General features: G+C 37.6%; 1 protein-coding gene across 2 annotated transcripts; it reads left to right on the top strand.

The window, feature by feature from the left end:
* The first annotated feature begins 8,598 nt into the window (after window positions 1-8,598).
* Window positions 8,599-21,312, top strand: arf3a (ADP-ribosylation factor 3a). 2 transcript variants are annotated; one of them, XM_052105176.1, is made up of 5 exons: window positions 8,599-8,645; window positions 9,882-10,043; window positions 10,180-10,290; window positions 10,526-10,650; window positions 19,636-21,312. In XM_052105176.1, exons 2-5 carry the CDS (start codon window positions 9,896-9,898, stop codon window positions 19,795-19,797), a joined length of 546 nt encoding a protein of 181 aa, XP_051961136.1. In that variant the 5' UTR covers window positions 8,599-8,645; window positions 9,882-9,895; the 3' UTR covers window positions 19,798-21,312. The 2 variants fall into 2 exon arrangements, with proteins under 2 accessions (XP_051961136.1, XP_051961135.1); XM_052105175.1 differs by lacking the exon at window positions 8,599-8,645 and adding an exon at window positions 8,703-8,869.
* Window positions 21,313-24,014: the final 2,702 nt, after the last annotated feature.

Genomic DNA, 24,014 nt, shown 5'->3' with positions numbered 1-24,014 from the left:
TCTGGCAATCACAGCTGACAGTTTTTTTAATTTATTTTGTAAAAACAAAAGGATTTTTTAAGTGCATGAATTAAACCACTGGAGTCAGATGGATTGCTTTCATGCTGCCTTTACTTCTTGGAGCTTCAAAGTTTTGGTCACCATTCACTTGCATTGTATGGACTAACAAAGCTCTTAATTTGTGTTCTGCAGAAGAAAGAAAGTCCTAAACATCTGGGATGGGTGAGTAAATGATGAAAGAATTTTCCTTTTTGGGTGAACTATCCCTAAAGGAATGTTCCAGGTGCAATACAAGTAAAGCTCAATCGACAGCATTTATGGAAGAATGTATTTTGAATCATCCCTACTTTTCTTTAAAAAATGCAAAAATCTATGTTACAGTGAGACACTTATAATGAGTCACGTGACACCATGCAAGGTTTGGACGTGTGAAAGGTGAGCTCTGTGGACTTTGCTAGATTTAACACTATTAATGTCAAAAACCAGTGAGGTTCGATACACTCTGTTCCATAACTGACAATATGTCAAAGAATTCAAAATCCTCAGGATCTGGAGTCATTAAAAGACACTTACGTGCTCAAGCTGACACCCCTGTGGAGGCCTCGAGCCAGGGAGTCGATTTGGACGGAGAAGTGAGGAAAATTCTGCAAGAAATGTTGAACATGTCGGCAATGCTGACGAAGGTCGTTGCTGACTTGGAGGATCTTGCTGTCATACGTCGATCGATCACTACCATGGAGACGAAATTCACTGAGGTGGCTACAAGAGTGGGGGATGCTGAGAAACGGATCGATTATCTGGAGTCATCAGAAAGGGAATTATCTGCTAATCTGCTAGCAATCAAGGTGGATTTGGAGCATGCCTGGGAGAAGTTGGAGGACATGGAGAACCGTAGCCGGCAGAATAACGTCCATATTGTTGGAATTCCTGAGGCTGAAGAGGATCAGGATATGGTGAAATTCCTGGATGGGCTCTTTCAGAGTCTGCTCGACATAGTAGGCCATAAACTGAAAATTGAGCGAGTTCACGGGTTTCTGGCTCGGCAATCTTCTGAGGGAGACAGGCCTGATCAATTCTGGCTAAATTTCTGAGATCATCCGATAAAGATATTACGTGTTACGTGAGGCGAGGAATAAAGGAAGGCTTTCTTGGAAGAACCACATAATTTTCTTATTCCCAGACTTTGCGAATTTGACAAGACAGAAATGTGATCGATTCAAGGAATGCACGAAACTCTTACATCAACAGAAGTTCGCTTTTGCACTGATGATCCCGGCCAAATTGAGAATAGATGCTAAGGATGGCCATTAAACATTTTTTATATATATGTCCTTTATAAAATCAATGAAGTTACTTTGTGGTACTCAAGTTGCAGCCAAATGGACCAACTCACTGAACATTAATTTGACTGTCCGAGGAAACTGAGCACCTCTTTGTTTCTTTTTGTGCTGGTTCCACCTGCCCCTTCGGGACAGTGTTGTGGATGATTCTGCACATTCTTTGTACTTATGCCTCCTATTGGAGTCTGTTTTGTGGAGTATTTCTTGCAAGTTATTGGAGTAATTAGGTCATTTGTTGCACTCATGTAGCAACTGAATGGGCCGGCTCACTGAACATAGAGTGCCTTTTTATTGACTTTTTTGTGCTGGTTCCACCTAGTGGCTGGAGTTTGTTTTGTGGAGGAACAAACCTTCGAGACAATTATCTTTTGTTGTGTAATGCTGTCTCACAAAATTTGTATAGAAACACCAGACTTCAGCATTCCGATGGCAAAGCGCGGGGTCGCTTGTAGGCATACATGGGCTGTTTGAGTTTAGAGGGATGGATGCCAGTTGGCGATGTCAAGCACGGGGTTAATGTGCACATTTTTCTTTTTTCTGTTTGTTTGGTTTGGGGTTTGATTGTTGCACTAATATTGGAATGTGGTCTTTATAATTTTATTTTTGACACAATCAATTTTTTTAATATGTCAAAATTTCTGATTTTAATCTGAGTGGATTGTCTCTCTCCACGTGGAATGTAAATGGTCTTTTTATGGCCATAAAAAGACGGAAGGTTATATCTCTTCTTAAAGGTGCAATATGTAAAATTTTTCATGTAATATTCACCATTTGTTTATCAATGTGTGAACGGCTTGTAACGCAACTTCAAAAACGAGCCCTTCCCGGACTTCCTAAATTGCCTGTAGACTGATTTTCATGCAAAGGAAGCGGGTCACTTTTCCAGGAAAATTCAAAGGATGTGATGTTTATGCGCGTTCCCGTGAGCCTTGCCTCAGTGCTTCTCTTCCGCTATTCAAAAGTGACAACAAACTGCAACATTAGGTAACGTTATCTTAGAGATGAAATCCATCAAACATCAGGCTCCCAGCCAAAAAAAACAAAAAAAACATTTATCTACTGAATCCCATCTGGCTAAGCAGGAACGTGATCGTGGTCGAGCGAAAACTAGAGTGAACATCGTTAGGGTATTTGATACCTGGAGGGAACGCCGTTCGGTTTTGGGGATCAAAACTGACCCTGAATTGGCATTCTTCTTACTGGACAGATTATCTTACAGAAATGCAAAGCATGTGAAATATAGTGCCATAAGAATTGATCTGTGTAATTTTAGCTAAATTGATCTTGCCTGCTAACACTGAGGAATTGCAAGCTCCCTTTCTTCGTGGAAAAGTGATTACTTCAAACTACAATCTGGCATAGTCAGGCCCATATCCACACTGTGTTTTAGCCCTGTTCCTGCACTGGAGTGTCAAATATAATATACAGTCTCAAAGTTTGTAGTAAAACAATCATAACTGTGTAATTTTAATTATGCTGTCTCATCTGTCAGCATGATGCTGGTGAATCACGTTCAATCTCTTTGTGTGTGTGCGCGAGCACGAGCAACAGGTTGCTGCTGCAGTTCACTTAACGGCCACAGGTGTCATTAATAACAAGGTTTCTGAATGTTACATACTGCATTCAAGCATAAGAAATATAAAAAAATGTTTCTTCAAAAAATGCATCTTTCCCCACAGGAAGCTGAAAATTTTGGGAAGATATGGGGTGGACATATTTTCTTTAGTGCTGGCTCAAGTAACAGCAGGGGAGTCATTACACTGATAAGTAAGCATCTACAATTCAAATGTCTCAAACGATAAATTAGGAAGAGTCATTATTGATTTAACAGAAATTCAGGGGCAAAGTCTTATTTTGGCTAAGTCCCAATAGTTGACACTTTAACATATCCCTTTTGCAAAATCCTAAATTCCAACAAATGTTAAAGGCTGAAATCAATGTTTATATGGAGACCAACTGGTCCTCAGTATCCTCTGTGGGTATGGCTTGGGAGGGACTTAAGGCGGTTCTTAGGGGCCGGATCATACAATATGCCTCATTCACCAAAATGTTTTAAGTATAAGAACTCATGGAGTTGGAAGGGAATATTAAAAGTGCAGAGGCAGATCTGAAGCACTGAATTCTATTTTGTTGCAGAAGGTGGAATTTTGACTACTCAGGGCAAGACAGTCATACTTTAAGTCGGAGGACAAAGCAGGGAAGCTTTTGGCTAGATATATAAAGCAGAGAGTGTCTTTTTCTAGTGTCTACCCTCAGTGAATTTTGCTGGTGGTGAAATTTTTAAAACGTCTAACACCCCAGCCATTGATATTAACAATGCTTATAAAGAATTCTATCTTGATATCTATAGTTCCACATCTTCATCTACTGATGAAGATATTAGAAACTTTGTGGAACCATTAGATCTCCCTAAACTGACAACTGAGAAAAAAAACTCTCTTGATTCTGAGATGAACTTGGAGGAGCTTGGCGAGGTAATTAAGGCCTTGCCTACAGTCAAGGCTCCAGGGCCAGATGGCTTTGCCACTAAATTTTTTAAAATCTTATGCGATAGAACTGGCTCCACTTTTGTTAGAAGTTTATACGGAATCATTAAAGAATGGAAAGCTTCCGCCAACCATAACACAAGCCCTGATCAGTCTGATTCTTAAAAAGGACAAAGATCCAAACAAGTGTAAGAGTTACCATCCAATTTCCTTGATCCAGCTAGATGTTAAAATATTGTCAAAAATTTTCTTATATTATATTAATCTCTTATAAATATAGATCAGGTGGGGTTTATTTGGGGCTGCAGCTCTTCTGATAACATTAGGCGTTTCATCAGTATCATGTGGTCAGTGGCGAATGATCAAACTCCGGTAGCTGACATCTCACTTGATGCCGAAAAGGCATTTGATATGGTAGAATGGGATTATCTTTTTAAGATTTTGGAAATAAAGGGGTTCAGGAATACTTTTATTGGTAGATTAAGTTACTTTATAGATACCCGGTAGTGGTGGTACAAAGAAATTGATTAATGTCAGATTATTTTACTCTGGATAGGGTCACCGGGCTGGGTTGCCCAATTTCTGATTGTTCTGTCTTGCCCTAGAACCATTAGCAGCCGCGATAAGAAAGGAAGATGATTTTCGAGGGGTGGTGGTGGGAGGTGTGGCGCATAAGCTTTTGCTTTACATAGATGATATTTTATGATTCGTCTCTGACCCCACTAGATCTATGCCTTGCCTCCACAGAAGTATTAATTCCTTTTTTAGTTCTCAGGATACAGAGTCAATTGGTCTAAATCTGAATCTTTTCAGCTTTTCAGCCAGGCACCTTCCAGTGGCCCAAACAGGGCATTACGTATGTGTGCATTTTATTCTCAGCAAATTTTTGTGATTAGAGTTAATATTGACCCTTTAATAAAATGTTTTTCGAGCAATGTGTGCAGGTGGGCTTCATTACATTTATCAACATGTAAAAAGTTGGGTCCTAGCCGGATTTATGATCAGCAGATGGATCATTCTCAGGGGATGTAAGTTGGCTGGAGCACACTCTTTTCAAGAGTGGTGCAAAGAGATGGGCGAGGTGGTGGCATTCAAGGAGGTAAATATATAGAAGGCAGGGAAAATGGGATTTGTTGAACAGGAAGTGAGATAGATATTTGGTGTTTTTGGAGGGTTCTCAGGGAGGGGCAGTGGAGAGGGATTTGTAGTTTTAAATGTGTGTTTGCATTCTTATTGTTTTTAAGTATAATTGTTTTTATGTTTTTTTCTATGTTCTAATTATTTATGACCACTGGAGTGTGTGTTTGTGTCGGGTGGCGGGGCTTAATGTATATAATTTGATTCTGTATTTTCTGTTATGTTTATTTATTTTGTGAATGGAATCAATAAAAATTGTTAATAACAGGGGCCTGGGTAGCTCAGCGAGTATTGACGCTGACTACCACCCCAGGAGTCGCGCGTTAGAATCCAAGGCATGCTGAGTGACTCCAGTCAGGTCTGCTAAGCAACCAAATTGGTCCGTTGCTAGGGAGGGTAGAGTCACATGGGGCCCTCATGGTTGCGATTAGGAGTTCCCGCTCTCAATGGGGCTCGTGGTAATTTGTACGTGGATCGCGGAGAGTAGCATGAGCCTCCAGTGCTGTGAGTCTCTGTGGTTTAATGCACAATGAGCCACGTGATAAGATGCACGGATTGACTGTCTCGGAAGCGAAGTCAACTGAGACTTGTCCCCTGGATTGAGGTGAGTAAACGTGCCACCAAGAGGACCTACTAAGTAGTGGGAATTGGGCATTCCAAACTGGGAGAAAAAGGGGATAACATTTTTTTATATAAAATTGTTTATAACACAACGTTAAAATACTCTCTGTGGAAAGTTATAGCCAATTTTACAGATTTGTTACCATGATGATGTAATGTCAACAAACCCTAAAACAACTGTAAAAATTACAATATAAACAAATGTACTGCTCAAATAATACACAAGTCTGAACAGATGAATTAATGCAAGTGCTTTTATAAAATTACAAGCTTCACATTTCTGTGTTTAAACTCTCCAAAATTGGCCACATTCACTTTCATTGACTCCATTCACTTCCATTTTGCCATTCCCAAGTGCCTCACTGTTACCTCAATTTTTACTTTTTTTTTAAGAAAAAGAGGAACAAGTCAAAATAAAGTTTTTGTGGAAAATCAACATTATGCCACAAATGTTGTCGACTGAGCTTAACTTATATTGACCTATACAGAAGGTCGCTGGTTCTAACCCCACGGCCACCACCATTGTGCCCTTGAGCAAGGCACTTAACTCCAGGTTGTTCCGGGGGATTGTCCCTGTAATAAGGGCTCTGTAAGTCGCTTTGGATAAAAGTGTCTGCCAAATGCATAAATGTAAATGTAAATGTAAATGATCCCAGCCGGAGGCGATTTCTGCATAACAGAAAGGCGTATGTATGTCCCGTAATATTCCAGAATGTTAAGGTATTCACATATTAACCCATAGATATTCTGTCATCGTTTACTTAATGTTATTCCAAACCCATATGTCTGTCTGTCTTTGTTTCTTTCATTCTTTCTTTCATGGAACACTGAAGGAGATGTTAGACAGACTGACAATCTAAGTTCATATTCTTTGCATGGTAAAAATATAATCAAAGTGAATGGTGTCTGAGGCCCATATTGTGCATAAGATATCTTTTTGTGTTCCACAGAAGAAATAAAGCCATATAAGTTTGGAACAACATGAAGGTAAGTAAATGCTGACAGAATAATATTTTTTACTGTTTTACTTCCCTGTTGATAGTCTGTCATGCGATAAGCTACCAAATTCAATAATTTGGCAGCCTGTAGAATCCAGATGCTGCCAAGTTTTGTAATTTGGCAGCATCTATCTGGTTACTTATTCATTAGGCTCAGCCGTAGCTGAATTATTAATAAGAATATGGAAATGTGCTTCCAAACATTAGCAGCAACAGATCCTTCAGTTGTATATAATTGCAGAATTCTTATATCGGAGCGAAACAAAATCACCACTAAATGTATTAAACTTACTTCAGATTAGCCTAGAGAACAATTTTCCTAGATGCATGAAAACCTTAATTTGAAGTTGATCTAATCCTTAAAATTAGTTTTGTAGGTGGGGGGGTTGTTGGGGGCAGAGCTATCAGTTTGTGGCTCCCACAGACCCAGTACAGTATTAATATATTACAGTATATAGTAATATATACATATTATTTAATTTTTATATTTAGTATTTTAAAGATTCAAGTATTGCAAAATATTTGCAAAATTAGCTGCAAAATAAAGGGCATCTTGTGGAGCACTTGCTTCTGTTTCACACATGACATTAAGAGACTGAGCTCAATCTGGTCTGGAATAAATTATTTAATCAATTACAATAATTACAATTGTGCATGTGCTTGTGCTTGTGCATTCTGGGATTTAAATCAAGTGTTTTGACCATGTTCACCAAAATTTGTTCGAATCCATTTAATGATTCAGTAATCATTTCTAGTCTTGTCAGAAGGTGGTGACAAATGAGTGTCTTGTGTAAAATGAGTTAGTCACTGAATCAATGATCAAAACAAAATTATAATCCTTTAAAATGTGTATGTCTACAGATCTATAAAGAGAATTTAGTAGAGGTTTTAAACATTAAAAGAACAAAGCAAATCTATAATGTCCCTACATTTTGTGAGCTACTGAGCATGACTTTTATAAAAAAAAAGTATAACAACACTAATAATTATAATACATTTTCGTATGATTTCATGTATATAAAAAAAAGCATGTCTACATATCAATTGACTTGTAAAATACATGTGTTCTAAGAAAACAGCAGATCTTTTTTCCTACAGTTTGTCAACTGCACACCAGCATAGCGGTAACAAACAGGAGCTGATATTAAAAGTAGCTTTACATATTTAACACAGATCTAGTAATCGGCTTCAATTGGCAAAAACAACCGATCAAACTATTACCTCACAAACATAATGTATAAAGCATTACATAATGAAGACACAGGCGCTGATACAAACTCCACTTACAAGTCAAGTGGTTTTTATTGTCGTTTCAACCATATACGGTTAGTACAGTAGGCCTACACAGCGAAACGAGACAACGTTCCTTCAGGACCATGGTGCTACATAAAACAACATAGGACAAACACAGAACCACATGAGACTACACAACTAAATAAAATACCTATATAAAATACCTATACCTATATACCTATATAAAGTTAGAATGTGTGCTTAAAGGGATTGTCCTTTGTTTTCTTTATGCAGTGCATTTCACGTAATGCTGCCAATCATGAATGATATGTAGATAAATATCTCACAATTGTGTGTTCCTCATCTCTAGATTATTAATTTAGATCAACATCAATGCCGATTTAAAAACATGGATAAATATTTTGCTGCTACGCCCTTGGTTGTAACATAATGTATTCAAGTTTAATCATATTTTTGAATCATAAGAGTTTATTTTGATGTTACCAAATGAAGAGCATTTTTTAAATCAACATTTTTTCAGTGTAAAATTGTTGAAGCAGTGCTTATAGGAAATACTTCACATATATGATATATCTCTTATTCTATTATTTATAAATACTTGAAATCCATATTAATCTTAGTCTGCAATAAAAGTGTGGTTCTTGAGTGTTATTTTTATTAATTTTTTTTCATTTTGGATGTACATACAAGGATGCGCTTTGAAGATATCGCGAGATGTAACAAGCCACACTCGTGTGTCTTTGCATAGGATCACTGATATCGCGAGAGCGGAGTGACTTGCGTGAAATCATCCGGTGTCGGTGTCAGAGGTGAGTAGGGATGTTGCGAATTTTTTTTTCTTGTAAACGCATTACACATTGCTGGCGTAATAATGCATGTGGAATATTATGTGTATTAAAATACATACTATTGTTGTCGGCCGTCTATTTCTGCTACAGTTTTTTCTTCGTGACAGATATAAAAGGTGTTAGACGTTTTAAAAATTAAATAACTGTTATTGATTGGTATGACATGGTCCGGCTTCCATGAGAAGGTGAGCTGTCATAAATAGTAATACAACGTGATGCGAGCATCAGTAAAAAATAAAGACATCTCTAAATAGACAAATCTCAATTACGACAAATCAGTTCTAAGGGTTTCTGATCTTAAAGGAGATTTCTCTTTAAGCTGTATTTGAAATGGGCTACATGTATTTTTCTGGCTGTTGCATTTCTAATACAGTTCATTCCAGTTTTCTGGCATTTCATTAGAATACTCCAGTCATGATGTTGATGTCATCACCATTTTATGGAGGATTGATCTTATCCTTACAAACAAATTAATACAGTCACATCTTATAAACTCGTCCATTGAGACATCTCGTTCTGTGAATCAGCAGTTAAGGTAAAGCAATAGCCTAGTTTCTTAGCTTTCCCATATTAAGCACATATTTAAAAAATGGAATGACACATTAGTCTAGACAGTATATGGCCTTTTGGTTTATTTTGCTGATAGATTTCTTTACATGTATTTCCCTTGGCTCTATACGCATTTATTTAATCAATTCAATTTGATACAGTCATGAGTCATCTGAGATGAATTTGCAGATTAGTGCTCTCACCAAAAGGCTAGATTAAGATGACCTAACATTAACGTGAAATCACTGATCTATGTTCACTCTTCAGTTAGCTTTTCATTTTCACTGGCTTTGTTTTTTGAGGACTGAGATGTGAAATCTTTTGTGGGCTATAATAACTGGATTATTATTATTTCTTCACACTACATGTGCTTTAATTTAAATGTGTGCAAAATATTATTATTGTACATATTTTTCTTGTTTTTTTACTGTTGAGTTAATACTTTGTGAAATGCAGTAACTAGTGTTGAAAAGTTCTGTAAGTTGTTCCCATGACAAATGTTTTCAATTTTGATAAAACAATATCCCATGATATTGTTCACTGGATTTACTATTTACAGTTCAAAATTGTAGCTTAAAAATTGACAACACAATAGCATGTGTCTTTTAAAATCTGACCCTAGATTTTGTATGTTTTGTGTTGGGAAAGGCTAACCTACTACCATGGGAAACATTTTTGGCAACCTTTTGAAGAGCCTCATTGGGAAAAAGGAGATGCGGATTTTGATGGTCGGGTTGGATGCGGCTGGGAAGACCACAATCTTGTACAAACTGAAGCTGGGAGAGATAGTGACTACAATTCCAACCATCGGTGATAAAAATCTTTAATCACTTGATAATTATTACATTATTTGCCTCTTTCTCAAGAGACAAAGCTCTTGATGTAATGTTTTTACAGTCTTTTCAAATGTGTAATCTGGGTCCTGTTGTGCTTTTGTGTTACCTAGGTTTTAATGTGGAGACCGTTGAGTACAAAAATATTAGTTTTACAGTGTGGGATGTTGGTGGCCAGGACAAAATCCGACCTCTATGGCGTCACTACTTCCAGAACACACAAGGTGAAAAGAGAACTCACATATAAACTGCACAAACAGGATTTAGCAACTTTATACTGCTTGGTTGCGGATGTTCTCTGTTTTCACAATTATGCAGAAAAGGATCTTTTTGAAATTTTAGCCATTTAATTAAAATTTAGATTGCACATTGATGACAGAAAAGGTCTTTATTGTCCCCCTGTTGTGAACTACTGCCTCTCCATAGCCACATTTCACATCTTCCCCATGTCAATTGAAGGTCTGATATTCGTGGTGGACAGCAATGATCGTGAGCGAGTCAATGAAGCCAGAGAAGAGCTGATGAGGATGCTGGCTGAGGATGAACTGAGAGATGCTGTACTCCTTGTATTTGCCAACAAACAGGCAAGAGCTCTCTTATACTTCATCGGGCTTTCCAATTTGGTGATGTGCAGCTGTCATATCATACTGTGGTGTAATTGGTCATGATGCTGTCAACAGTGCATCTGTAAAAGATCTCAAGTGGTCGGATGGGAGAGATGGAGTTTTTAAGTTAAGCTTACCCCTTACAGCAGGACACGACCTAAAATGGTAGTAATGGGGTGGAGGAGGGTGAAAACAACAGCGGCATAATGAAGCGATGAAGGACAGCTGTGTGGAGCTTATAAAGCATAGGATGGATTATGATTGGATGAGATGCTTAAATTGAATGAATGACATGATGCTGACTACGAGTCTTCCTAATAGAATTATCACATAGGCTTCCATATCCAAGAACATTTTTGTTGAGGAACAATGAGAAATTCATCTGAGAATGATATGAATGGAGGACATCTTTGTCTATGCATCATTTCTAATTGGGCAAAGCAATAATGTTCTTGGTAATTGTGACATTGTCCAAAAAGTTGATTAATGTAGCTTAATGTTTGAGATATATTGTGCCCTCATTTGATCAGACTTTACGTTCTAAAATAATTTTTTAAGGCACTATCTTAACAGTTTGTTTAGCCAATTTACTGGTAGGTTATATGATGGATTACAAGTAGAGTGAGGTTGCCAAACTATCTGAGTTTAGGGAAGGTTGTAACTTTGTAACCATTCTATATGTTGGTGATGACATGGTCCAGTGTTTTCTTCTAACTTTTACAGCAGGATTCAGATAAAAGAATTTGGGAAGGATGTCATAGATTGCATTAATTGAACTCCCTTGCTATTATGAAAGTTCCCTCAGGTCGTGCACTTTGCTGTTGTCGAATGAATGAGTATAGACTGAGACAGTTTAGCCCAAGATGGACCACTAGTTTGAAAATGAATGGGAGAAATCAAAACACCCAATAAGGCAATATACAGCAATATCGCATTATCATCCAATATAAGAAAAGGAAGTCCCACATTAAACAATCTAGGGCTGGGCGATTTCATAGATTAATTTCGAATTTACGCTTTGAAATTGAAATTTATTTCAAAATCGAGAAATCAAGGTTTTGCGTAAAAATATTAGCAAATGCTATAGTTAGGTATGTTGTCAATCCACCAAAGGCATGTGTGCATGCTTTAAATGAACATAACTGATTAACAACATGCAGTCTGATATAGACACTGGTAATATTTCCAGTACGATTGTACAGTGTGATTGTTGCTCAACTTTGACCATAATGCATGTATACACCAGCTTATTTAGACCATAACTCGCCTTGGCATTCTGAGCATGCTGATGAATGGTCTCCTTTCAAATACCTAGTTATTAGTTACATGAAGGTAATGGGCACTTCATATCAAATCATATGGATGGGCTATAAATGGGAGAATCAAACATCCACGCTCCTCCTTTTACCATGATGATTCATGTAGATCACTAATTATTGCTTTGATCTGTGGCATGTTTCAAGTGTACTGCATCTAAACATTGCGAGTTGATTTGTTGAATTTCAGACTTTAATCAATCGTCTATGTTTTAGAGGTCAGAGTCTGCAGGTTTCATCACCCAGACTTTAAGACAGTAATACACTGTTGCTTCCTGGCCCTTGAGCACCATACAAAGAGTTTCTGCAGCTTTAGTGAGTACTACCACCAATAATAGTTCAAAGTAAATGGCGCAGCTGTAAATACCTGAAATTTCGACACCTAGAAATCCCAAATTCTTGTGTTATATTTTTAAATGATCTCAAAACTCCAACACCCCTCTCGATCCATTCTTTCCAGCAAAAGGGGACTTGTTTATACATAATTTGGGGTTCAGCCATATACTTAAGAAAAAATGTAGGTAAGCATCAGAATTGAACATTGAAAACTGAATGTAAATGTAAAATAATAGAATGCATTTTTACTTCTATAGGCAATTTAATAGAAAGACTTTGCAATGGTGAGATTGGGGCAAGGGTCGCTTCTTCAATGTTGTACCAGGGAGGGGCTCTTTCTGGTGAAAGAGACCAATGGGCAAGGTGTCTAAGATTAAAAGTGTTGTAATAAAACAAAATTTGGGGGAGGCCTAAACCTCTTTTGCTAGTTGGTCTATGTAACTTACTGAAATGCAGCCAAGGTTGTTTACTAACAACAAAAGACTATTAATAAAATAAAATAAAATTTTAATAAGAAAGAGGAATTTCTAGAGGGAGAGACTGCAGTAGATAATTGAATTTGGGGATACAATTCATTTTTATAACATTGACCTTCCCAACCATAAACAAATATAGTGAAGCCCACCTATCAAAAACACACGGGAACCTTTTCATTAATGGATCCATATTAACATTATTGAAATCTCTCAAATTTGCTGGAAATAAAATGCCTAAATACCTAATGCCTTGCTTGGGCCATTGAAAGGCACCAGGTTGGAAAGCCGGGGCAAAGGCACTATGCTGTCAGAACAAGAGCTTCCGACTTAGGCCAATTCACCCTGTATCCTGAAAATTTGGAGAAAGAATTAATAATTCTATGGAGGGTAGGCATAGGTCTTCTTGGGTCGGAGACAAATAATAATATCAGTAGAGTAGAAGTTTATGCACCACATCTCATGCTACAACACCAGGAAAATCATCCTCTTTTCTTATTGCGGCTGCTAATGGTTCCAGGCCAAAACAGAACAATAAAGAGCAGAGAGGACAACCTTGCTGGGTTCCTTTACCAAGAGAGAAATAATATGAAATTAATCCATTAGGTTGCACTGCCGCTAGCGGTTATTTATAAAGTAAATTCATCCACCCTATTAAAGTGTTTACAAACCCATACATTTCAAAAATCTTGAAAAGGTAGTCCCATTCCACCCTATTAAACGCCTTCTCAGCATCAAGTGAGATGGCAGTGATCAGGGTCGGATAATTCGCTACTGACCACATAATGTTCATAAAACGTCTAATATTATCAGAAGAACTTCAACCACAAATAAACCCCACATGATCTACAGTATATATTTAAGATATGTAATAACCCTGCTTAATCGATTAGCCAGAATTTTAGACAATATTTTTACATCTATCCGAATCAGCTAAATTGGACGATATATTTTACATTCATTTGGGTCTTTATCTTTTTAATAATAAGACTGATCAGGGCTTGCATCATGGTTGGCGGTAGTTCACCTTTCTTTAACGACTCTACCATAAGTGAAGCCAGTTCTATGACATAAGATCTAAAAAGTTCTGCGGCAAAACCATATGGCCCTGGTGCCTTACCTGTTGGCAAGGCTTTAATTACCTCAACAAACTCCTCCAAAGTAATATCTGAGTCTAGAGAGTTTTTTTGATCGTCGTCAGTTTAGGAAGTTCTAATGGCTCTAAGAAATTGCTTATAAACTTGTCGGTAGACAAAGATGTGGAACTATAAAGATTAAAATAGAAATCTTTAAAGGTCAATAGAATACTGTGGAAGAAGTAAATACTGTATGTTGCCTCCAGAAGACTTCACTGAAGGAATGGTAAAAGAAAACTCTTTCTGTTTTATGGATGGTAAGAAGTTTCCCTGCCTTGTCACCAACAAGTATGTCTGTCTTATCCTGAATATCCAAAACTCTACCTTCTGTTTGGTACCTATATATACCTATATAGTGTTGTACCTTATTTTAGCTGAGTTAGCTCTCTGAGACCATTAGATTACATTCTGCACTTCAGCTCTCTTTAAGAACTTTGAATACTATTTTCCAATTCCATGAATTCTTGTACTTTGATTTTTTTTTCTCCCTTTTTTTTCTCCCAATTTAGAATGCCCAATTCCCAATGCACTCTTAAGTTCTCGTGGTGGTATTGTGACTCACCTCAATCCAGGTGGCGGGGACGAATCTCAGTTGTCTCCGCATCTGTCAATCCACACACATTATCACCTGGCTTGTTGAGCGCATACCGTGGAGACATAGCGCATATGGAGGCTTCATGCTATTCTTAACGGCATCCATGCACAACTCACTACACGCCCCACCGAGAGCGAACCAACCGGGCCAACTGGGCCAATTTGGTTGCTTAAGAGACCTGGCTGGAGTCACTTAGCATGCCTTGGATTCGAACTCACGACTAAAATAAGGTACAACACTATATAAGTATATATAGGTACCAAATTGGCCCGGATTCTAGGGTGAGTAGAGTCACATGGGGAAACCGCCTCATGGTCGCTATAATGTGGTTCTCGCTATCGGTGGGCCACATGATGAGTTGTGCATGGATACCATGGAGAATAGCGTGAAGCCTCTACACATGCTACGTCTCTGCGGTAACGTGCTCATCCAGCCACGTGATAAGATGCGCAGATTGACTGTCTCAGACGCAGAGGCAACTGAGATTCGTCCTCCACCACCCGGATTGAGGCGAGTCACTACGCCACCATGAGGACTTCAAGCATATTGGGAATTGGCATTCAAAATTTGGGAGAGAAAAAAAAAGGAAAGATACCACCTTCCTTTTTTTCATAGGGTGCCCCAGCTCATTAATATTCCATGTGGAGAGAAATATTTAACCTACAGTATATTAAAGTGTGACATATTGACCTGCAAAACTAAATTCTGTAACCAAGACAAAATTATATAGAACACTGTGTCAAGTAGGAGGGCATGGCCTGGCGCGAGGATGCACACCCGGCACCGAGTTGCCCAATCAGCGGGAGAGGTATGAAGGAGGAGCCAGAGATGCCAGAGAGAGAGTGATGCACGCGGCCGCTCTGTGTGTGTGTTTATCGATGTGTCATTATGTTTTCAGTTCAGCATTTTATGTTGGAATTTAAGTCTTTTTAATTGTTAATCCGGTTCCTGCTTCCTCCTTTCCCTACCGAACAAGATGCTTGTCTGCTACACTGGTGATGAAACACGACTGGAAGAAGACTGGCGCTGACTGAGGATCGCGACGCAGAGGAGAGGTTGGTTTGATGGTACTGGAATTGTCCGCTAGCAGGTGGAGGAACCACTGCCGTCCACCAGGAAGTGGAGGAACTGACGCCAGAGAGAGAGAGAGATGCACGTGACCGCTCTGTGTGTGTGTGTGTGTCGCTCTCTCTGGCATCCCCGGCTCCTCTATCTCCCTCCCACTGATTAGGCAACTCAGCACCTGGCGTGCATCCTCACGGCCTGGCCATGCCCCCTCCTCGTCACAACCACTTTCCAACTTCAGTGTAACCATAAAAACCTACACAACCCACAGAACAGAAAAAAGATGCGCTTCAACCCCACGCACAACAGTCCCAACTGGTTCCGTCCCCTGAAATCTGACGGTCCATGCATGCTCACTAGATTTTCCTTGACACTATTGCTACCAGATTGCTCAAGCCCAGTGTTTTTATTTTTATTTTCCTTGTTTTATTTATTTATTTATTTTTACGAAAACCTGCCAAACTGCATCAGCAAAATGTACAATGTGTAGTCTGTGTTATTGATTAAGTACAGGCAGAGTTACCCACTCACACCATTCATTTAATGAAAGCCATAACTTGTCGTGGACATGTAAAAGTCTTGCGTCCATCCTTGGTGTCAGTTCTTAGCTTAGCAGGGTAAAACAATGCGAAGCTCACCTTTTGCTCATGCAGAAATTTCTTGCACTCTTTGAATCTGTCCCATTTGACTTGTGTAGCATTGGTGAATTCTGGAAAAACCATAATGTTGAAGTCCTCCCAGCACAACTTGCCTTTATTCCTCGCCGTTCATTGAACAAAGTCTCTGTCAGCTGACCGCAAGAATCATGCCAGGATGGATTGAGGTCTGTCTCCTGTTTTGGAAAGCTGACCGAGCGCTCTGTGTGCCCACTCTATTTCGAGCCAGTGACCTGCTGTGTCTATCAAATTCGGAATGAGCCCCTCCAAAAACTTGATCATATCTTGACCTTCCTTTCCCTCAGAGATTCCAACAAAATGAACATTATTACTAGGGGTGGAAAAATGCATCGATGCATCGCAGTTGATCTGTCAAAAACATTTCGATGCATTGATTACGAAATTTAAGAAACGATTATCATTATATATTAATACCCAATGTGTCCATCTCATATTACATTAACCTTCTTGCAACAGACACAGAGCGGAGCATGTGAGATTTAAGGAAAAGAAAGCCCACTTTGAACTAAAGAAAGTTTATGTAGCCGAGTTCACCCAGCAAACCTACATAAGATAAAATGGATGGATGGAGGGATACTGCCGAGTTCTGCTTTCTGTGTCATTATTCAAAACAGTTTGCATCTATTGACAAATGTAAGTTCATTGTTGTTGCCTTCTTCCTCAATTAAGATATTTTAATATTTATTTTGTCTATCTCCATAAAATAGTTTAACCATGAATAGAACTGGGCTTAAATAAATGTGACTAGTGGGCAGACATTGTTGGCTGTGAAGTAAAACACTCACTCATTAATTCATTACTTTTATAGTGAATGCTACAGAATAGGGAGCGATTTCAGACTGTTCTGAAGGGAACTAACCGGTTGATTACGGTCACCTTTGATTTGTCAATGACACGTGGCAGCCGTGAAAAGATAAATATTTTTTTAGCTTTTGCAGTGTGTGCTGCAAACAGTCCTGCATGGAAATGCAATTTAATTGTAGTGAACAGGCTTGACAAGTGGAGTCGACTCCATTTAGCCACTCTTTCCTTATCCCAAAATGAATAGAGAACTCATGGTTGCCACATCACACATTCTATGACCTGCTGAGCCTGCTCCATTAAAACCTGGATTGTATCTGCCTGCACATGACATTTCATCTGTAATTACTGGTTTCAGATTTCACAAAGCATCATGATGCATCGTAATTGTTAGGTAGAGAATCGTAATCTAATTGAATCGTCATCAGAGCGAATCATCAAACCCCTAATTATTAAGTATGCTCCAATTTTCCATTTCCTCTATTTTTTCCCACACCTGGTCCATATCAGCCTTGCTGGCAAGCAGGCTCTTTCCTGGCTGACTCCAGAAACTTGAATCACTTTTCAACATCGTCTATTCTTGTAATCAGGTTGGAAATTGTCGCCTCCACAGATGTGGTCGCTCAACGTATTTCTGGGAGGCCCTCCATGTCGGTCAAGATTTTCGTTAGTGCTGCGTAAATATTTGCAATATCTTTACCTATGTCATGAGGCTTGCTGATATTATCAACCAGACCCCCACCATAATTATCTTACACTCCCAGCACAGTTTAGCAATTGGAACTATTTCAGTTCTCACTGATTAGTATTGATTAAAATGATAATTGTAGCAAAGTGAAGCGGGGCACTCCTCTAAGCGACCAACACGTGAATCACGTGAACCCTGCCACCCCACCTCTTTTCGATTTACTTTTTTCCACATCCAAGTTAACCCTATAACACCATGTGTAGCAAATATGATACACAACAACATTTCATGGCTCCTGTTTCAACTCTCTGTTCAAGCTGAAAAGCCAAAAAAAGTATGGTTTGTATGTTTCACATCTTTATGGCACCATCTAGTGGTTATTTGTGAAAAAAGTGCTTTTAATGTTAATATAGATCTATTTAAAATGGTGGGGGACTTTTTCGGAAAATGTCTCTGATGTTGGGATAAATGAACTTGTGCTTGGTTAAAATTTTGTATATTATTTTATTGAAATGGCATGTTGAAACCATATGTATCAAAAATGATACAACAGGCTTTTGAGGTATATCTTTCAATCACCATAACATTATATTCATTCTCACTATAACTTATTTTTTTAGTCTCAGAGTTTTCAAAGTCTCTGACATATACTTTTAATAAGATATATTTAAAGTATTAACTAATATTATGTACATTTTCATACATAGCCTGCTGTTATTATAAAGTTAACAATATTTTACATTACAAGCTATGATGTCATCTTACCATAATTTCCTGAGACACAGTGAAAACATTTTTTAAATATAGTGTTTGGTGCATAAAATACATATGATAAAAAGTGTTTATTGAAAAATGTTACATACATATTGTATTTGATTTGCTGTGATACATTTCAATCCATATTTATAGACCAAGGAGAGGAAGTTGTCATGGCTAAACATTTGGTATCTCTGAGTCCTCTGATAATACCCCAAGATTTAACACTTTAGCATGTATGGGCTAAGAAAACGTAAATAAAAAATGTCCTATACAAAAATGAATTGCTGGGCCTCAGGAGGATAATGACCTTTAAAGACTAATGTATCAAATACATTTTTGTTATTTATTTTACAATTTTTTTAAATAGTTTTTCTAAATGGTACTAAAAACAGTTTAATGTAAACTGTCATGACAGGCTTTGCAGGGTTAATTTCCCAATCTAAAAAAAAGATTTTTCTAACCAGGTTGCCTTGTATTCTAATAAAGAACATGTTATATGAATCATGTTGGAGTCACTTTTTAGTTAATTTAAAGGTTGAATAATCGAATCGTTAAGTTTGAAAAAATCAAGATTTGATTTTGTTTGCAACATTGCTTAGCCCTAAACCAATCACCTTTTAGATACAGACATTTCCTGTCAGTTAACTCAGAAACATGCATGCGCATTAGCTGGACCAACTTTTGATCTGAGCTAAAGAAGCAAACTTTATGAGACCATTGTTCTCAGATTTTACTGCTGATTTGAAATATGTTATTTGACCTCAATCTTGACCAACCGTTTTGGAGATTTCTGCATTTCTACCTTCAAGTAGATAGGAGCTGTACTTGTTTGCCGCTGAATCCATAGCAAATAGCTAACCAGGAGCATTCTGAGTCTGAGTGGACTGACTTGCCTTGAAAGAGACTTTGGTATAAATCATTAAGTACTAGCATAGGTCCAGCATGTGGTGTTGTGACTACAGATATTATAACTGCTGTGAAGTTGCACTGTATGTGGAAGGGCTTGCACTTGATAGGTGGTATATTTGATAGGTGGTATTGATAGGTGCACTTGATAGCATAAGTATATATATATATATTTTTAATTTATTTGTCTATGTTTCTGTCTCACTTTATAGGATCTGCCAAATGCCATGAATGCTGCAGAAATTACAGATAAGCTTGGTCTCCACTCTCTGCGCCACCGTAACTGGTATATTCAGGCTACATGTGCCACGAGTGGAGACGGATTATATGAGGGCCTGGACTGGCTGGCCAACCAGCTCAAGAACAAGAAATGAAGCAGACTGGATCCAAATGGAACAGGTGGAAGAAGAGTCACCTGAGGCCACTCATCAGGGAGCACCAGTGGTTTTGATGTTTCTTTCATCATTTGTAAGTTGGAGACCAACAGGAGACAGGTCATTTCAGAACAAACCTTCAGTGTATTCTCGCACCGTGGAAGAAAAGGTGCATTAAGCCCCCTTCTGCACCCTTGTCATGACTCTAACAGGTTAATAAAATGATTGGGTGGTACCCATGATTTTCATATTTAATTGGAGATAAAAATGGTTTGCTGTGCTCATAAAATCAGTCATTTAAAAATTATTTTGTTTCTGTACATTGTAAATGTATGAATGAAAAGCTTTTACTTATATTACTACTATGGAATATAGGAGTAAATCTTAAATGCAGGTCATTTAAACGATCTTAAAGCTGCACTAATAGCAGAGAAACCTGTTGATTAATTTTCCTAAAGGATTTAAGTAGTGAAAACAAGTGGAAATATTTCAAACCATTTCAGAAATGCTCTGTTGTTGCAGAAATTTAAGAAACATGTTGTTTTGCTACTGAAAATTAAGTAGACATGCATTGCAATTTATTAGCAATTCAGACTTCCTGACTGTCCGTTTTACTAAGTGGCATTAATGCTTTTAATGCATGTATATACACATAATGTTTTTGCACAGGTTACTGAGTAAGCTTTGATTAGTTCTGTTTGTAAACAGATAGAGGAAATGATTGTTGTGTTTCTCTTGTCCTGGCATGCATTTACAATGATTAAATACCACATTGTTCTGTGTAAATGAACTGTTTCTTTTATGCAGATATGTGCAGTTCACTAACCAAGCAGCTGTTGTGGTGGGGTACTCTACTCAGTTCTATGGATAAATAATGACATTTGTTTCACTACAGTTAACTTTGCAGCTTTTGCATGCTGTTTGTCTGTGTTGTGGCATGTAGAAATGCTTGCATTGATCCCTGAATATGCCATCATTAATTAAGTTACATTTGTGTTTGTGACCTTTTGATAATGTTGCATTACTTTAGCCCTGTGACTGATGTAGCTGATGGTAATTATTTGTAATTTGTTCATCCATATATCACTTACAATACCTCGGATGTACACATCTTTCACATGACGAATAATGTCTTGATTTTACTATGGACTTAGACTTAGTAAAACAGTTACCAATAGACTATAATATGTTTGGTGTTGTGTGTTTTTGCTTATGAATGACTGAGTGTGTTTATACATTATGTTACAAGCTTAATAAAATATGTGCTTTGATAATGTAATGCGAAGATCTGTTAGTTCTTGTAAAGTCTTTGCATTGAGCTACTATTGAAACATTTTTCATTCCGCAAACATAAACTTCACATTGCTTTAGAAACAAAACATGACAGCTGCTTATCTTTCTTATTTTGCATATGCACACAATTATTTTCAGTTGTCTATACACCTATCTATCCATATATCCATTTCTGTTTAGCCGTTTTCTTCTCCATTTATCCATGCTTGACAACAAGACTTGTTCCCAGTCATTAAAAATAAAATACATATTTTTAAAATATTGCATAATATTTGTTTAATTTATTTTGAAGAAAATGTAGAATAATAGCTTACTTGTTCCCTTTGCTGTTTTACACTTTAAGTGCTTAAATTGAGGCTTCAAATCTATATTTCGGAGTGTGAATTTAGTCCACTACACAAAGCATAAAAGAATAACGTTAATACTAATAATAAAGTATTATTATGACAGGTGCTTGATCTCAATGAATACAAATTACAGATTGGGAAAAGGCTTATTTAAATGATCTTACAAAACTGCACAAATAAACTCTTTACAAGTTAATGTACTGTAATTGCTTCCATGCATTTTTACATGGGGTAATGGATTGCTTCAGTCACTCATTGGATTAGTGTAAAATTATAGAATTAGCTTTTTCAGGCTGATAAATATGTGTGACACCACATTATGTTATAGTAAGTAAATAAGTAATTAGTAAACTTACTAATTATGTTATAAATATTTTATATGAGCAAGGTGCTACAAACAGACAGAATGTTGTACTTCATGATAGTCATGTGGTTATAGGTTTGAGTAAATCTGCTCTCTATGAAGTTAAGGAGCTCAGAAAAGTCTGTCAGTAAGAAGAGGGGACATCTGTTTGTTTAGCAAGTTGCCCTCCTATTCTCTGGCCAATCCCACACACCTCCCTGCCTTCCCTCACAGTGTGTGTCTCCAGGGGCGTGACAGCAGTATGTGGGTCAGGGCTGCTCCCTGGGTTGCCAGCCCCAATGGCCCCCTGCAGGCTAGTCATAATAGCGGCACCATGGCGGGTGCCATAGCTGGGATTCCCTCCCGTAACCAGGGCGCCCTCGCCCAGGGCACAGACTCACTGGCAGCAATGCTGCAAACAATTCATCAATCTGTGATGGGAGCGGCGACCACTGATGCCAGGCCAGCCCACCCCACATCCAGGCCATGGCCACAAGCCCTGAGGCTGAGAAAGGCAGGACTGGAGGAATCAGGAGCTGGATGGTGTTCAGCTGGACCAAAGTGCTGGGTGCAATTCAGTGTATAGCACACAGTCAATATGAGAGTTGTTCCACTATAAAAATCATAGGGAAGTTCTTGAAGCAAGTGACATTAAAGACACTAGGCTGGCATCCTAGTAACATCACTGGTGTGAAGCAGGCACATAACCACCATAGACAAGGGTAACACGCAATCTTAAAATTAGAGGTCGATCAACATGGCTTCATCTTTGTCAGTTTATTGAACCTTTATCTTTGGTCCCCCAAAAATTCATATTTGGTTAAATAATTGGTATGAGGCACTTTACATTAGTCTACACTACTAAAAACTATATACAGTATATACACAAATTTAAGTGCTAACAATATCATGAATTTAAAAAAAAAAGTCTAATGTCAAAAACATGTAAAAGGAAAAAATAACATTGTAAATTATTAAAGGGATAATTCACCCAAAAATGCAAATTCTCTCATCATTTACTCACACTCATGCCAACCCAGATGTGTATGACTTTCTTTCTTCTACTAAACTCAATCAAAGATTTTTAGAAGGATATTTCAGATCTGTAGGTCCATACAAAGTAAGTGAATGGTGACCAAAACTTTGAAGCTCCAAAAAGCACATGAAAGCAATATAAAAATAATCCATACGACTCCAGTGGTTTAATCCATCCATGTCTTCAGAAGCGATTAGATAGTTGTGGGTGAGAAACAATCAATAATAAGTCCTTTCTTTCTATAAATCTCCAATTTTACTTTTGAATTGTTTTTTTTTATTTTGGTGACTCACATTCTTCATGCATACCACCACCGGGAGGATCATTTATTGTAAAAAAAAGACTTAAGTGTAGATCTGTTTCTCACCCACACCTACCAAATCGTTTCAGAAGACGTGGATTTAACCACTTAAGTCTGATCCACTGGATTACTTTTATGCTACCTTTATATGCTTTTTGTAGCATCAACGTTCTGGTCACCAGAACTTTCATTTTATTGACCTACAGAGCTTAGATATTCTTCTAAAATCTTAATTTATGTTCTGCAGAAGAAATACATCTGGGATGTGGGAGTAAATTCTGAGAAATTTTCATTTTTGTGTGAACTATCCCTTTAAAACAAAAAAGTGTGTCAAAACGTGATGTACATATACAGGATATGTCAGTGCTAGCTAAAGTAGATTATAAACATTATGCTTTTCGATAAGTTATCATTACTGTCAGTATAAATCTTTCACTGCAGGCCCTCAAAAAACATTATAATTTCACAAAACTCAAACTTTGGTGAAGATTGACATTTCAGCAACACCCTTTATAAATTAGCTGATGTCTCCATCTGCTGGACAACAGACGAAGGTGTTAAGGTAAACTGAACTAGTTTAGTGAATTCCGAACCTTTCATCATTTATGCAGATTTTTCCTTGGATACTCTTGCATTTATTGGTTTGTCCATATTTTGGAAGTCTCCAACTGCAGCTTATAATAGTTTATATTAATAATAATAATTTCTGTTTGCTTCACTGCAAACAGAATGTATGAAAAGTAACCGGGTGTCAGATTGTAACAGTAACTGTTGTCGGTGGAATTTTGGCAGTAACGTTGTAGAACATGATAAATAAATAAAATAAATAAAAATAATATAGCAGTTGTAGTGACAGTTTCTAAAAAAACAAATAGGCTATTTTTAATAATAATAATA

This window comes from Xyrauchen texanus, chromosome 35 (assembly GCF_025860055.1).
Source record: "Xyrauchen texanus isolate HMW12.3.18 chromosome 35, RBS_HiC_50CHRs, whole genome shotgun sequence".
In the NCBI taxonomy this organism is placed as follows: Eukaryota; Metazoa; Chordata; class Actinopteri; order Cypriniformes; family Catostomidae; genus Xyrauchen; species Xyrauchen texanus.
The sequence above is the reverse complement of the archived record's forward strand: the minus strand, read 5'-3'. Positions and strand labels throughout refer to the sequence as shown.